This window comes from Archocentrus centrarchus, chromosome 16 (assembly GCF_007364275.1).
Source record: "Archocentrus centrarchus isolate MPI-CPG fArcCen1 chromosome 16, fArcCen1, whole genome shotgun sequence".
In the NCBI taxonomy this organism is placed as follows: Eukaryota; Metazoa; Chordata; class Actinopteri; order Cichliformes; family Cichlidae; genus Archocentrus; species Archocentrus centrarchus.
The window spans coordinates 36277954-36295122 of record NC_044361.1 but is presented as its reverse complement, the minus strand read 5'-3'; the positions used below and the strand labels follow the sequence as shown (position 1 = coordinate 36295122).

Below are 17169 nucleotides of genomic sequence, written 5' to 3'. Positions count from 1 at the left end.
GCTCCTGAGATGCGAGCAAACCTGGTGACCAACAAGAAACTGGTCAACAGTTTTCAGATGTCTGCTTTGGAGAAATACTCATGCATATCAAAGTTCTTTTGTGATGCCCCCATAGTGCAGAGTTACCCACTGTAGTATGACCCCTGTGACAAGGGAGCAGCCAGAAGTATCCTTGCTCAAATACTAGTGAGATCATTTGGTATGCTTTATTAAGAACATGTAAGTTTACAGCATTACAGGGTTGCTGCTACCAGGAAAGTCAGCATTGAGGCCAAATGGTCAAATAATGTAATAATGTGAAATGTAACCATTTCATACCTGTCAGCCCAATTTCATCCAAAGCAGATAAATATTTTAGGAGGACTGATCATCTGAAAATTGCAGCATATCATGAAAGCTAGTGGCCCATCACCGGAAAGGTTAAACTACAGAAGCCTTATTTGGGCTGTAGATCAGTGCCAGCTGCTCCACTGAGCCTTTTCTTAGATTACTGATGAATATTGATAAAAAAATCACTGCTCACTGAAAACTAAAGAACAGAAATCATCGTTTCAGTGTATCTCACTGTCCTGGCAGTAAACACGTACCCTCACCCCTGATTTGACCTTGTTAATCACAGCTTCGTTCATGTGGAGATGACTGAACCTCCGGATACGCGCTGCGCGTCCGTCAGCCCAGCGTGTGACGTAAAGACGGGCTGGAGCAGGAGCACCTCCTCCACCGCAACACCAATAAGACTCCTGTCCGCTCCTGTCAGTCACCTCCCCCTCCCTCCCTCCTGTTCCTCTTCAACGGTCCTCCTCTCTGGTGGTCCTCGGTCAGCATCACTCCCTCACGGAGCTCCACCGCGGGAACACGCTCGGCCTGACAGAGGAACATGCTGCTGCGCAAACCGGTAAGAGTGAGAGTTTTAGCTGCAGCTCACTTCAGAAAAATCACGCGTGCGGTGACGCATTTGACCGCGTGTCTCTTGGTAGTTTACCTTTTTCTGCGTGTATCCTCTGCACCCCCCACCCTTCCCCGCGCTCTTTGTCCTGTCCTCCCGCTGATGAACATTTGCAGAACAATTGTGGATGCTTCTGTCATTTGCAGATTTGTCAAACACGCCGGTGCGGGTGGTCCCTTTTCCCTTTGAGCCAAGCACCCCTGTGGTGTTGGCAGGTCACGGGAAGGACCTGCAATTTGTTTTACACAAGAGCAAATAGAGCAAGTTCTCTGCTGCCAGTGTCCAGATGTAAAGTTTTCATGCATCACAAACTTGTGAAAGTGTGAAGCCTCCTGGAGCAGCCAGTGCAGGGCTCTGTGGAGTTTCATAGGGAGAAAAGGCTCTGAAGCAGGAACAGGAGGAAACAGCACTGCTTAAAGTCAATAATCTGACAGGCTGCAGTTCCTCTGCACAAAGTGTTTTCTCTAATGAATAAACCTCGTGACCCTGTGTGTGTGTGTGTGTGTGTGTGTGTGTGTGTGTGTGTGTGTGTGTGTGTGTGTGTGTGTGTGTGTGTGTGTGTGTGTGTGTGTGGGGTGGGGTGTATCTGTACAATTAAACTTCCACTATTTTTGATTGTTACAGTTAGTTAATAGTTGATTTAACTTTTCGTTTCTGAAGTCCAGCCTGAGAAGCACTGCAGGATGCAGCATGCACATGTGTGTCCTGATGTCAGGCACTTTGTTTCCTCAGTTTGTGTGGATCCTGTCGGTCCTGTGTGCCGCTGATGTGTGTTGGGGTTTTGTGTATGACCGGCCCAAACGCTCAGGAGAAGATGGGACATCAGCCAGGACAGAGGGTGAGTACGCTGCTGCGGGGGCGCCGGGCAGGCATCTGCTCAGCAGAGGCGACCTTGAAAAGAAAGACTATGTAACTAACACTGGACTCTGACGTCCTTGTGGACTCTGTATGTCAGTAATATTACCAAATAAGATATGCATGTGGGTATAAGCTTTATTTTCTCAGGTTACACATACAGTTCATCACAGGATGATTACTGGGATTTTTTTTTTTTACTATGCAGCTTATTTTAATGTTTAAAGGGGACACATTCTGCTATTTCCAGCTCCACATTTTATCCAAAATACTTATTGTTGGAGTTCAAAACAATCCTTATTTATCTCATCTTGAGCCTCAATGCAACGCCTCAATTTTGAAACATGCTGCTGTAGCAACTCTTCCCCCTCTCTTTGAGCCCGCTTTGTTCAGATTGGCCACTTCACACACACAGAAGGTTTAAACATCAGGGCTTCTGTGCCTGAGATGACATATAAGGGATTATTATCCAGTGTCATTATCAATGAGGTCTGCTGTCTGTAACTGAGATAACTTAAACATGGTCACTTCTGGTGTCAGTAAAACCAAAGGGCTGATGTTAACTGCAGAAGCAGTGGGGGTGTTAGGGTGGTTAGGATAGAGTCTCTGGTTTTACCTGATAACTTTATGTGTGATAGTACTTTAGTAATCGCTGCATCATTGCAGTGCTGCCACAATGATAAACAGCAACTCAAAGAACAAACAGATCAACAATCGTTTTGTTTATTTATCAAATAAAAATGCACTCATGCATATTGAAGAGGTTTTCAAAGGTGTTTTGATAAAATGAGCAATTTCAGGACTTTTTTTTCACAGTTTGTCCAATACAAGATTCCTTTATTATTAATGACTCCATTAAATTTCTCTGGTTTTCTGGTGTACAGAGAACGAGAAGAACTGCAGCGTGTACTTTGGGCGCATCAAGCTCATGTGCAACAACCACGTTTTACACAAGTCCAGCAATGCAAACACAAGAAGCAGCATTAAATGCTTTAATTTAGCTGCCAGAGTGGCTCAGCACGGGGAATGTGAAGTGTATTTTGGATATGCTTGAATATGTTTTGGCCAAGTGTAGGTAGGACATACCTAAAGTTATGCTCCAGGTCCAAGACACCAGCAAAAAGAACTTTTGAGGACTTTTTTTTAGAGCACAGTAAATCTGGAAGCCTATGCGAGCTTTCAGCCATCAGCAGGAACGAGAGCCCCAATGAGTGCTCCTCCAAAACCAGAACAACAAGCAGTTAGAGGCAGAGCTGCAGCAGCAGCTTCACTGGAGTTTCTTGTGCTCCGTTTATTTCCTGGGTTGTTTTCTATATGCAGTGTCTGCCGGTGCATATGAAATGAGCGAAGCGAGCGTGTGTCGGCGGCTGTTACAGCGATCGCCGTGACCCTGTGAGGTCGTGATTGAGCGGCCCGTGTGAGGGAGCGTGTTTGTGCTGCTCTGCCTTGAGTCAATATTAGGAGAGCTTTAGAGCTCATTTTCTGTCCCAGAGTCTCAAACCCTGAGTTCAGCTGCACTGTGCTGGAGGCGGTCACAGCAGCCTGCGACAGCTGCAGCCTTCTCTGGAATTTCTGCGTGTGTGTTGGTGATGTTTTGTGCAAAGGGAGAAATTAAAAATGCGTTTGTTCACACACATTCATGTGTGGAAGAAACTGCAGCTTCAGCTTTTCCATCAGCTCTGAATACATTATTCTCCAGTGTAAACTAAGGGTGGGCAATATAGCCTCAACATCATATCACAATATTTCAAGGAAATTTGTGATGATGATATTTATGATATTATGGTAGCCTAGGTGGTGGAAATTATGGAAAATATACTTCAGCTAAAGTAACAAAACCTTGTACCTCTTCAGGAGCACACGCAGTATTGTCATACAGTAAAACTGAAATATTTTATACTTGGGATGTTGTGACTTGTCTCAAGCTTTTGAACGAGCTGCTTAAAGCCCTCCTTTACCATCATGTAACCGCATACCCCGTGAGCCTCAGTGGAGTCATTTGTTTGCTTTTGGGTCTCACATCACTGGCTCCTCTCGTGCTCGTACAGTGCATACCTCTGTGGTAAATCCATAGACAGCATAAAACATTGGACACAGAGTCCTGGTCGGAAAAATGAAGCCAATGCAGAAGTGCTTTAAAACATGCATTCTCTCTGAAGGCCACCAGATGGCGATAGCTGTGGGTCTTGTTCTCACACAAGTCTACGGGAAAAGTGCTTTCTGATTTGACCCCTGCAAACACTTTCCTGAGGAGTTTATGATCTCGATCAGTCGGCGCTGACACAGGTACAAATACAGGCTCTGCGTAGAAGCTTAGTTCAGGCGATGACCTGCTGTACACAGTGCTGCATTTTTGCCTCAGATGGTGAGACAAGTTTGTCTCCACTTTTAACTCAAACAGTTTTCTTACATATTTTGTGCTCTGTTCAAGAAAAGAAGAAGAAAAGAAATGAAAAGAGAAACAGAGACAGGAAGAGACAAAGAGCAGCAGCTTCATTATATAAACTGTGGATGCTAACTCTGCCTACTTACCTTTGACCCCTCTCAATTTGCATAAAGTGTCATCCCCTGTAAACCTGATCACTGACTTCTTAAGCTGTTTCCTTCAGTGTGCTAAAAATACACCCCATGCTTTGTGACAGGCATACTAAATAATAGATCCTCCTCCAATTAAAAAGCCTTTTAGACAGAACCCACTTAATTAGTTTTATCCCCATAATAATTCATATTATCCAAACACAGGTTAGTCTCCAGGGGCACACAGTCATAAAGTAAAATAAAGCATAATATGAGGTGATACAATGTCATGTGAACTAAAATGTGTGCATAGGTGAATTTGAGGCCTTGAGAGTAAATATAACAGGCCTCAACCTTGAACTGCTTACCTGAAGCATACAGTGTTCATTAATCCAGTGTATGTGACCGCTATAGTTATTAATAAATGATACTAGAAGTGATTACTGTAAATACTAATTCCATAGAAATAAACATCCCCAACAAGCTATTTAAAATGAAGTATATTGCAGGGTGCTAGTAACAGTAGTGGAGACACTTGTATTTCTGGGAGCGGTGCTGACTGCTGCAGGGACGAGAGACCTGCAGCAGGTGTCGACCGTCACAGTGAAGCTCAGTCAGGCGCAGGTGTAGCTGCAGGTGAGGTGACGCCTCATCAGGGTCAAACAGCAACATGTCCTTTTCAATAGCGGCAAAATCCCCAAAATGGTCGTTGAACTCACCAGCGCTAACTGCTGCATACCGCTTCATTTGCACACCCGTACTGACAACCATGCAGAGCTGCTGCAGAGCTGGAAGCCTGTGGTGCAGGGCTCCGTTTGGGACAAGTGTCCGGGGGGTGGGAGGGTGTACCCTCAGTGCCGAAGTGAAGTCCGGACATATGAAGGGAGAGCTGACACAGCATTAGGACTAGCTCTCATCACGGATTTTGGTGTTAATTTTAAACTACAAATCAAACTCACAAAGCCATGTTAACACTATAAGACAAAAAAAAGACTTTGACCTTTGACCTGCAGTTCACTACCACTGCTGCAGAGTAGCAAAAGCGGTATTCAGGGTTTACTACGCTCCATGCGCACACTGATGTGCCAACTGGCAGGAGACCATAAATAAAGTGCAGCGCCTCAGCTCGTTCCCCTAAAGTACATATGCACAGTCACATGTAGCTGCAAACACACACACACACACACACACACATGCATCCATGGGCTGAAAAGCTTCTGTTGGCATCCTGGGGCACTTTTTCTGAGGAAGGATGTTTTTTTCACAAGTGAGCACACAAGGGCCGTGTTGTTAGAAGTTTAGCAACAGGTTCACTCTGTCTCACACTCAGATCTTCAGGATGTCTTCATTTAGGCCAGAGGGGTTTCTGAGGAGCCCAAACTGGTCACGTTCCTTTGGATACTAAGCAGACAAAAACACGACTGTGCTCGAGGCACTGAGTGCCCCCATAGTGAGACAACATGAGCATAATTTGGGGTCCCGGGAGAAGAATTAAAGTTGAGGAACTGCTGAGTTTGCCAAAGTTCTGATGAGTTATTCTTTCCTTTCAAAGACGTGTGAACAGTGCAGCTTTTCATTCAGTTTCATTGTGAGTGTCCCTCCAGCTGTGTGGAGTTAATCAGGTGTGACATCTGTGGGCACCACTGGGTGCTATAACTGAGCCATGTTTTGACCAACCAGGTCTTTCTCAGGCAAACACCCATGGGAGTGAAGAATAAACTGCACGTGACTGACGATATGTTTATGTAGCCGTATTCAGCCCTCAGATGAACCGCTAATCCTTCACAGTCACATGGTTGTGGTTATCACATCTGTGCCAGTCCGGCAGTGTTGGTGTGCACATTTGTGTAGTTTAGGAGCTTTTTAACCTTCATTTTGGAATATTAACAGTGATGATTTTCTTCTTTTTCTAAAGAGCCATTAGAACCTCTGTTTCTTCCATCCCCAGCTCGCTCTGCGTCTCCCTACGTGCCGACCTCCAGCTCCTGCAGAAATCGGTGTTTTGAACTGGTTGAATTGGAGCCACCAAACTGTCGCTGCGACAACCTGTGTAAAACCTACAACGGCTGCTGCTCAGACTTTGACCAGCTCTGCCTCCGCACGGGTACGACATCTCATTCCTGCTAAACAAAACTGGACTGTAGACACCCCTAACAATGTGTTGGTCCTAATTTGTGTCCTGTTCAGTATCTAAGTAATGAAAAAGTATAACGTCAGGCCTCAGTAATCATCACTGTTACACTTACCCCCCGTCTTATCAGAAAAGGTGATTTTTTTTGGCTTATAGTTGTTTCCATAAGTCTTTGCATTCAAACACTCTAAATGACACGTCAAAAACAGTCATTAAAAGCTATAAAAAGATCATTTTCCCCCCTAAAACATATAGCTAGGCTATTTCTAAGATTAAAGTAACACTGTTTGACTGTAGAGAGATTTCCTCAGACTTGAGGCTGCGTGTACTCCTGCGGGTCAGGGTGGACAGGCCAAGTAAAACAGTTTACTCATTAAGCTGGAGGAAATCCTCAGAGATCTGATTTTAATATCCATCAGGTGGTCAAGAATTTTGTTCCAGCACATAATACGCCTTCCTTCTCGTGTTTGTGTGACTCCAGCGGTTCTGTTTGTAAGTGAGTAGGTCAGCCTGTTTGAGTCCGTGTTTGCAGGACCTGCAGAGCAGTTTCGATTCAGTGCTTGAAACCAAAAGGATTTTATTGATTTTTACTACCTCACCATATAAACATGATGCCATCATTTTTGTGACAATACAAAGACAAAAATCAGTGATGGCTTGTTACTCAAAGATGTAATATACATACACACAAACACATACAAACACACACAAACACATACAAACAGTGCTCGGAGAGATTTGATATTAATGTCACAGCAGTAAATAGTTGTTTGTGCTCAGTTTGCTTCATATTCAGATTTTTACACTAACTACAAGCAAACAAAGCTTTTCCACATTTAATGAACTGAAGCATGTTTCAAAGGTAAATGCTGTATGTTAGACTCTATTATAGTTTTCTGCATTACTCATTACTTTATGAATTATGCAGAGGGCTAAAATGTTTTTATATGAGGACTGCATGCTTTAATCAAAGCTTGATGCAAGGCCTACAAATCAAATACCCATTTGATATAGTTATTAGAAGGCAGACTGCACCACTGAAATGAGTCACAGACTTAATGACGAGGATCTGAGTCTGAACAGGTTTCTGACTTTTTGATGGAGCTGTTCCCTCTCTCTCTCTCTCCCTCTGTCTCTCTCCCTCACTCTGTCTGTCTCTCCCTCTCTCTCTCCCTCTCTCCCCTCTCCCTCTCCCTCTCTCTCCCTCTCCTCTCTTCTCTCTCTCTCTCTCCCTCTCTCTCTCTCTCCCTCTCTCTCCCTCTCCTCTCCTCTCTCTCTCTCTCCCTCTCTCTCCCTCTCCCTCTCCCTCTCCCTCTCTCTCTCCCTCTCCCTCTCCCTCTCCCTCTCTCTCCCTCTCCCTCTCTCTCTCTCTGTCAACATTTCCCCCTCACTGCTTCCAGTGCTGGTGGTCTGATTTTATGTGCACTCCTTCAGCCTGGTGGTCTTTGGCTCACCACTGCCTCGCCACCAGTAACCCCCAGTGCCTAAAAGCGATGATATACTTGTTTTTATGGTTGCGCCCGGGTCATTTTCCTGACTCAAATCCTTGCTTGAATGTTTTTCATATTGAGGAATGTTCAAAACACCGACCGCATCGCCATTGTTGCTCCTGTGCTGCTTCCCGCTCAGTCTGCAGCCAAACCACTGTCACATTAATATCTCAGCTTTCATTTCTTGCTCGCGGTTTCAGCATTAACCTGTGTGCGTAGAAAGCTTTGCTGCTTTAAACCTTCTTTGGTTCCTGTATGAACGTGTTTTTTCCTGTGTTCTTCTTGCATACAGAGGGGGGCTATGAGTGCAGTAAGGATCGATGTGGGGAGACTCGAAATGAACAACACGCCTGTCACTGCTCTGATGACTGTCTGGCCAGAGGAGACTGTTGTACCAACTACAAGAAGCTGTGCAAAGGTCTGCGAAACTTAAAGGGACCTATCTGTCCCATCTTTAAATGTTCAGAGAAGTTTGGTGATTATTTATTAGTCCAGCTATGTCTGGGACTAATTGTATGGAAACAGAGGACTGACTTCACCTCTGCGAGTAGCCAGAGATGAAAAAAAGGCTATTTTTAATGACAGCATTAATATGCTAATTATATGCAGCATCTTTCCCATGCCTGCAGACTTATTGATTAGCCTGTGAAGCCAACTTCTGACTGGCTGAGCATTGTCTAGCATGTTGGTCAGGGATGACTCATGGCCATAAGTAGTACTCATCATTGAGCAATATTAAAGCCATACCTACTGCTCAGCAGTATTGCTCAAATGTAAACATCATGATTGCCATATGTTTTGCACATGGTTGCCTTATAGTGATATTATACATGATGCATTGATATCAACTGATGTAGTATGGGTGGATTATGTAGTAATATTCCTGTACACACAAGAGTGTAATATGATGTAAATACCTTGTAAGTATTACAAGAGTAACTACAACAAGAGACAGTTAACTAACTCTTAAGTCTTTTTAACTCTGAAATTTTAGTGCTCTAAGATGTACTGGAGTAGTAGTATACAGTGGAAATATTCATGTAGAAGTACAAGTAAGAATCATACAACTTGTGAGGAAATATTGCAACCAATCATTGATCCCCACATTTCCAAGCCAGCATAACAAAACATCATCTTAAGTCTCTCACTGCCTCTCATCCCTCAGGAGACACTTCATGGCTGCAGGAAGAATGTGAGGAGATCAGGACTCCTGAATGTCCTGCTGGGTATGTTTAAATTTCTAGCCGTAAAAAAGCAGAGGGTGAGAAAGCTGAACTTGGCTGACCAAGTCTGATTTAAAGATTTTGTGCATTTTTCAACCCTCTCGTGACTCGTGCAGGTTTGTGCGTCCGCCACTCATCATGCTGTCAGTCGATGGATTTAGAGCTTCTTACATGAAGAGAGGGAACACTGTCATACCCCACATTGAGAAACTCAGTAAGTAAGAAGTGAGAGTTTGGTTCCAAACATGAGAAATGAACGGTTCCCTGTTAGACGTGAAGGTGACAGCGATGAAGGCTGTAACAGGCTGTTCGTGTGTGCTTCTGCAGTAATCTAAGAGTTTGCTTTGCTGTGTTCTTTTGAGGAACATGTGGAACCCATGCGCCCTACATGAGACCTGTTTATCCCACAAAAACCTTCCCCAACCTCTACTCACTGGCTACAGTAAGTCATGGGGCACCCTTTATGCTGTGTTGCTGCCACCGTCACTGGGCTCTTATAATAGAAATGTGTCTGCTCTCTCACTTCGCTGATAATTTCACAGATTCAGCTGCTCTGGGATGCTTCTGGTGTTTTATACAATCACTGGGAAGGCTCTCACATACAGATTATTATTGATTAACCTAGCCTGTTTCACACGCTACATTCAAGTTCTATTTTTATGGATATTTCATTTTTCTATAGATGTCAAACTATAGAGACCAACCTGTATATGAGGTGTTTAATGTTTGTTTTTGTGCTCTCTGTGATGTCATATCATTGCTGAAATCTGAAACGAAGGCAGCATGAGCAGAGTGGTAAAAGAACAAAGATGAACTGAAACATAATCATTTTGATGCTGTCTAAGGGGCTTTTCCCAGAGTCTCACGGCATCGTTGGAAACTCCATGTACGACCCAGGGTTTGATGCAACCTTCACCCTGAGAGGCCGAGAAAAGCTCAATCACCGCTGGTGGGGTGGACAACCAGTAAGTACTGGTCATGGTGGGGGGGGGACTCACGTCTGTCAAACCATTAGAACTGAAGCTGGTTTTGAATTGCTGTGAGTTCAGTTATGGATTTACTAAAAACAAACATTTAAAACACTGTGATTCAGCTGTGTCCATAACTAACACAGCACTGGCAGCATATTACAAAATACCAGCAGCCTGCTGTACAGGGTACATAGAAGCAGGTGTGTCCCCACACAATGGGATAGCTTTATGTGCATACTACAGTGTACTACACACCATGACCTTGGTTTCCTCACACTCATGTTACTGTTCTCTCCTAATAAACTATGTTGATAAAATAATGAGACCTTACTGTTTGTCTAGATCTGGATCACAGCGCTCAGACAAGGAGTGAAGGCTGCCACCTTCTTCTGGCCAATGTAAGTCCGCGCACACACACACACACACACACACACACGCACTCTAACATCACCATGAAATTGTTGGCTGATGAAAGCTGTGGGTGGAATGTCGAGATTTGTTGATCCATGTGAAAAAATACCAGCTGACTTTGTTTTAGTAATTTTACAGCTTATGTTTAATACTTGATCTGTACACTGTTAGCTCATCTGACTGAAGGACCAATGAGCTTTGGCCTTGTTGAGACATCCAGTGCTCGTCTGTCCTTCTGTCTACAAGTCACAAGAATGGCAACTCCTCCTACAGTATTAATCATCATTTAGTCAGACTTATTTACAATGATTTGTCTTCACCCAAATTGTGCTCAAGGTCAACATCAACATCAGATTTATTTATTTATTTTGCAGGCACGTCTCCATTGTCTCAAGAATTGCTACTGCTCCTACAGTATTAGTAAAGATTTAGTGAAACTTTCACATAATGATCACCAAATGGGTCTTCACCCAAACTGTGCTCAAGGTCACATTACAGGCACTAACCTGTGAATTATGATGGTATAGAAGCCATAGGAGCTAATATGTTACTGGTGGTCTGATTTTAAAAAGAAATGCACACAGAGCTTAATCCTGTAGAGAACTGCAGTTGCTGGAAAAAGGAAGAAGAAGAAGAAACATTCTTTATTGTCCCACAGAGGGGAAATTTGGGTGTAACAGCAGCCGCAGTTATTATAAATATAAATATAATAATTTACACTAATGAGAATATATATATATATATATATATATATATATATATATATATATATAATCAACAAACAAGATTAACCTTAATAATACTAATAATAACACTATATACAATGTACATGAGGATCCTAATTAATTAATTACTGATGGGCATTGGAGTAATTTTTACACATGCATTTTGTTAATTATCTTATTTTCCGAGGTGGCTGTAGCTCAGGAGGTAGATCAGGTCACCCGCTAATCGGATTTGTGGCTGCTGCATGCCAAAGCATCCTCGGGCAAGATACTGAACCCCAAGTTGTTCTCTGATGCAAGTTTTGGAGTGTGAATGTGTGTGCATGTTAGACAGTAAGCATTTAGCTGGATGTGAATGGGTGAATGTAAACGTGTTGTATAAGCGCTTTGAGGGCTCAGTTAGAGTAGGAAAGCACTATATAAGAACTAGTCCATTTACCATTTTAGACCCAAAGAAAACCCCAAACATTCTGAATGGAGAGATACTACTAGAACCCCTAAAGCCCCCATTTGTCTAAGGTGCTAAAGCAACTCCAGCTCTCATAAACACTAAAACTCTGTATCACTAAAAACTGAAACACTGACATGTCATTTTGTGTGCATTTGTAGGTCTGTCTTCATTAAATGTCCTCATGTCATGATTAAAGCGCTGTTTTTCCTGCAGGCAGTTCCATCATTTAAACTGTAAAATGCAGTATTGTCACCTTTAGATGGGACAGAACTCGTCACCTTGCTAATCTGGAAAGGAAAATGGAGTTTTGTAACATGTGTTCTTTTCCTTTAATATTTTACTTTAAGGTCCAGAGTTATTCATTACAGTTCTTGGGATTTCTTGGACACTGTGTGCACAGTTTTCTTAAAAATCTGATTTTTTTGTTGTGGTTTCCACCACATTGGCAGGAAATGTTTGGAAAGCAGTTGTCCGCTGGCCTGTTGGAAAGTCCCTGTATGTGATGAGGCCACATATCCTGGTGTTCTTCTCCTCCCAATTCCACTTTCTTTGGACAATTTGTGACTACCTGTACTCACAGTCCCACCCCGGGCATCACGTAATGGTCAAATTAATGTGTGGGGTACCATGACGTCTTCAGGAAGTGTTTTACCTGCTTTCTTTCTATTGGCCAGTAGGAGCCCTCCTGATCTGTGACCATACGAAACTCTTTCTTGAGTTTATGGTCTCAGCCACGTTCCAGTGACTTTATGATTGCAACACCCTTTTAGCCAATATTAATGAAGAATATGTAACTGTTTTCAAATCACGTCATTTTCAGTGATGGGATGTTCCAGCGTGTACTACAACTGTAGCTTTCACCAGTAAGACGGTGACGTCTGTAAGTATGTTTGGAAGCCATAATTAGGGGTGGCTGTGGCTCAGGTGGTAGAGCAGGCCATCGTCGAATCAGAAGGTCTGTGTGAGTGTGAATGTTAGACTGGAAAAAAGTGCTTTGGTAAATAGTAAAAGTGCTGTGTGTGTATGTGAGACTGAAGGAAGACTTGCAGTAAGAAAGTGGTTTGAGTGCTTAAATTGAATAGGAAGGTGCCAGTCCATTTACCATAATTAGAGAAAACATGTCTGCTAGTCATTCACTGCTGCAAAAGTGAAGGTCAGAATAGAATAGAATAGAATGCCTTTATTGTCATTATACAGGATGTACAATGAGATTGGAGGGCCACTCCTGTTCAGTGCCATGCAATAGAAAGTCAAACTTTCTAAAATAAAAATATAATAATCTAATATAATCTAAAAATATACAGAAAATAAGACAATCTATAAAAATATATACATTGTAAAAAAATAAAATAAGTGTCTACATATAATAATGAGGATGTGAGTATTGCGCTAGTGAATGAATATTGGATATTACCCAATATAGGAGTGATAGATATTGTTCAGTATGAATAGTATAATGCACAGAGATGTGGGTGTTGCACAGTTAGAGTGGGTGTGTGTCTGAGTTCATAGTTACGTTTGAATGTTTTACCCTTTACAGTAAGTGTATATGTTTGGGTCAGCTTCAGTTCAGAAAGGACCAACACTTAAGTTCAAGTGTGTGAGTAACCTGTGACAGCTACATGCAGTTCATCCATCTAGTGTGTCATTTCCACCTGTGGATATAACAAATGATGTGAAACTAGTGTGAGCTGCTTGAAAAAGGACTGAGAGCTGATGTAGAGCCACCTGAGCTTGTATCACGTTGTCCATACCTGACCAATCAGAGTGTAAAGTCTGCAGAGTTTAAATAAACACGCTTAGTGTTAATGTGTGTAAATTACCTCAGAGTTGTCCAAGACTTCAGAATATGTCTGTTCATGCTCCCTCAGGCTGCTGCATTAGACCTGTGTGAAACTCAAAGGAGCCCACATTGATCTGCAGAGAGTGCTGTTACAGGGCAGGGCTACATCCCTGCAGAGAGATCGCTGTTTTCATAGCAATTTGTGCAAATGGGCTTGTTTACACTGTGCAGGACTCCTCTGTGAAGCAGGGTCGCAGACATGCCACTCTGCAGGACTGTGGGGGCCAGAGATTAGCTTACATTGCTTTTCTTGCATTTGGCACTGACACAGGTGTGTGAGAAAGCAACACATATGGCATTTCTGTGTGCTTGAGAAAGCCTTTTTTATACAGCATATTACATAGTTTGATGATATAGCAGTACCACTCTGGCATAGTAATGGGACCAGGGATTGTTTGACTGACTGCCTGTTTGAAAATCTGTGTTGGCTTTGGCTTTTTGGGAGGTCCCCAAACTAACCACGGGCACAGGAAGGGGAAGGAAAAAAAGAGTGGGAGTGTACTAAAAACCCAGTGGGAGGTGGGAGGGATTGAATTGAAAGTGTTAACACTGACAAAAATACAGGAAGGTAGCAGGCAGAGAGAAATGCCTGCTGTCAAGTATTACAACTGTGTAACCACAGGATCTTGTTCCCCCACAGTCATACCCACTCCCATTATGTGTCATATATCAGGGCTTCGGTCTTAGACTTGATAGCTGACAGCTGTGGACTGCATGACAGCCAGCAACTTGGTTGGTGGCCTCATCACATACAGGCAGCATTACACATTATGATGCTCTCTGACACTTAACCTCCTGAGACCCCGCGTCCACATATGGGGACATTACATTTTGGCTTTGCTGCGCCTTATACTTCATTCTGCTCAATAGTGTTTTATACTTTGTTAAGTCATGTTTTTTTGCTGTGTTATGCTTTAAAATAATCCCATTGTCCACATCTGAGGACTTTCTTTTTCCATAAAAGTATGTAACAACCATGTAACAAAGTACAACTGCCTTTTCAAAGAGGAAGCTTGGTTTATGTACATATCAGGTCCATCTAATCACAGATATCTAGGAGAAATTAAAAATGCATCGCAAACAGGAGCTCGGGTCTCAGAGCTCAGTTTTGCCTGTCTCCAAAATATAGGGTCAGGTTATCCACCTATGATGACTTCAGAAGGTCTGTCTTAACTATCTTAACCAGCTTCACATGACGGCTCCAATTTACAGCAATAGTCACCTCAAGGCACTTCATATTGTAAAGAGCCTACAATGCTAATGTCAGGTGAGCTTCACCCACGTGAAAGTGAGAGTGGTAGTGTAACAAAATGCCAGGTCAGGTTTGTAAATGAGAAGTGGTTCTCAAACATTTCACTTTAGTTTTCTAGGCTTAAAGAGAGAACCCCATCAGTCAGACAATCCCTTATGAGCAGCACTTGGGGATGGTGGGAAGGAAGAACTTCCTTTCAAGAGGAAGAAACCTCTGACAGAAAGGGCCAGTCATCTGGAGAGAGGAAAGAGTAGCATACAGAGATCAAGGACAAACTAGAAGCTGCAGGAGAGAGAAGACAAAGGTTAATTTACACACACCTGGAGTGAAAAGAGAAACACACTGGTATATTGATAGAGTAGCTTGTAGAGTAGCTGTACTCAGATACTGTGGTAGTCCATATATGAATGCTGTCATGAAACTAGCTCTCCTGAGGATAAAAACTCCTTGTACTTCAGAGGACTTGATTTGAGTTTGGAAATCAACATTAACCACAGCTCAGAGTAGATCAGTTCTTCCAAGAGGTCAAACACAGAGGCACATCTCACCATTGTTAGCCTGCTGCAAATAAACCAGTACTGGAGCACTTACTTGTAAGAAGAAAATTACTTGGACCAAAAGTAGACAGAGATCTGTGCTGCAGCCTATAGATCTATACTGTCAGCACACAATCCCATCTGGTTTGAGCTTAGTGAGACTTTAATTATACAGGACAAAGAGCCAAATCTTAACTGAATCAGAGTGATGCAGTTAAGCATCATCTAGCATCTAGCACTCGACCTAAACTCAGCCAAGATGGTTTGGGATGAACTCGAAACAAACAGTCGCTCGGCATGTGTGGGAACGCCCTGAAGACTGCAGGTGATGAGCTGGCTCGTATAAAAACAGTAAAAGTAAAAAAAGTGGAGGTGTCCGTATGTTTGACTGATTCTTTATGTTTAACTTCACCACATGTAGTTATTAAGGGTTCTTGTACGTTTGTGTTCCAGTGCCATCCCTTTGGAGAGAAGGATACTGACCATGCTGCAGTGGCTTCACCTACCTGAAGGAGAAAGGTGGGTTCAGTGTTTGACTGTGCTCCATCTTCCAGTTTATCCTTTTTGATTTTCTCTGTTGATGTTTACAACTACTTGTTAACCCTTTGATTCAAGGTGGAACAGTACCAGAGAGTGTATGTGTACCACAGTGGGACCCTCAGTTCATCCACTGTCCAGTACAAACTGCCTTTAAATGTGCTTTCTTCTGATTGGCTGCCTCTTGTGCGTGAGGCTGCTCTGCTATTTCTAAATGTAGCCACTGATACAGACTGTTTTATATATAATGTAAAAGAAAATTAAAAAAGAAGAAAGGAAACCTGCTCTCTGTTTAAAGAGTAACCTGGTATCAGCATGTAGGGAAAATGGGGACCTTTCATAAGCTCTGATTTTTAGCAGCTACATGTCACACATGGTAATGTGACTCTTGAAAGTTTACTCAGAATACTCTTTTTCAAGTTTTGCCTGTTGAATTAGAAGTTTATCACAACACAGCAGTGCGAGGTGTGGTAGCAGACTGAGGACCCAAACGCAGGAACGTGGTACAGACGTGGAACGTTGAGCATTTATTGCTTGAAATGAACAATTAAATAATAGTCACAAAATCCAAAGACACGAGTAAGCACAGGGAAAGAGACTAGAGACAGCACAGCCAAGAGGGACGACTCGACCAAGGGCAAGGGGAGAGGACAATAATTACAAGAAGTAATGAGGGATCAGGAAACAGGAGGGAGCACAGCGGAAACTAATCATGAAAAACCAGACAAGCAAAATACCAAACAGACAACACACAGGTTACCAAAGTAAAACCGGAAATAACCAAACAAAGTGATGAACACCAGGGAGACGACAATGTTTTGTACAATTTTTGTACCCAGGATCATAACAAAAATAGATCAAATATCCAGGGTGTCAATGCTCGTTTCTGTTGCTCTAACTTCAAATTTGTGCATTTTTGCAGTTGAAACTATGACGTGTGACATATTGTTCAAAAAGACTTTCTGAACAAAAACTAGATTTTGGCTTTAGATTGTGACACTTGGTGTAAAATAGATGTGGTTGCAATTTTAACAGAACTTGGAGTTGAAAATGTCATGCAGGGATCTCTGTACGAGAAACTGTAAAGGCTGAAACACCTGTGTGTACTTTTAGGGTAAAATGTTTAAGTATGAAAGTCTTTATTTAGCGGGTGGGAGGTACACACTGATGTTTGTGGGGACTGTGACCCTATCTGACCATGATAAAAGCATAGATGACCTTCTTAAGATCATTTTTTAAAAAAGGGTTTAATCAGAGCTGAAAGTCCTTATTGAAAAACCA

The 17169-nt window shown here is 42.6% G+C and overlaps 1 protein-coding gene across 3 annotated transcripts in view; it reads left to right on the top strand.

Annotated features, from left to right (window-relative positions):
• The first annotated feature begins 765 nt into the window (after window positions 1-765).
• Window positions 766-17169, top strand: part of enpp2 (ectonucleotide pyrophosphatase/phosphodiesterase 2) — a 31270-nt gene continuing 14866 nt past the window's right edge. For all 3 annotated transcript variants that reach the window (XM_030750691.1, XM_030750690.1, XM_030750689.1), the window contains exons 1-10: window positions 766-895; window positions 1679-1784; window positions 6267-6422; window positions 8232-8357; window positions 9105-9165; window positions 9279-9376; window positions 9525-9604; window positions 10008-10127; window positions 10476-10531; window positions 15805-15870. In XM_030750691.1, the coding sequence (XP_030606551.1) occupies window positions 878-895; window positions 1679-1784; window positions 6267-6422; window positions 8232-8357; window positions 9105-9165; window positions 9279-9376; window positions 9525-9604; window positions 10008-10127; window positions 10476-10531; window positions 15805-15870 (887 nt within the window). In that variant the 5' untranslated portion in view covers window positions 766-877. The remainder of the gene's footprint in view (window positions 896-1678; window positions 1785-6266; window positions 6423-8231; window positions 8358-9104; window positions 9166-9278; window positions 9377-9524; window positions 9605-10007; window positions 10128-10475; window positions 10532-15804; window positions 15871-17169) is intronic.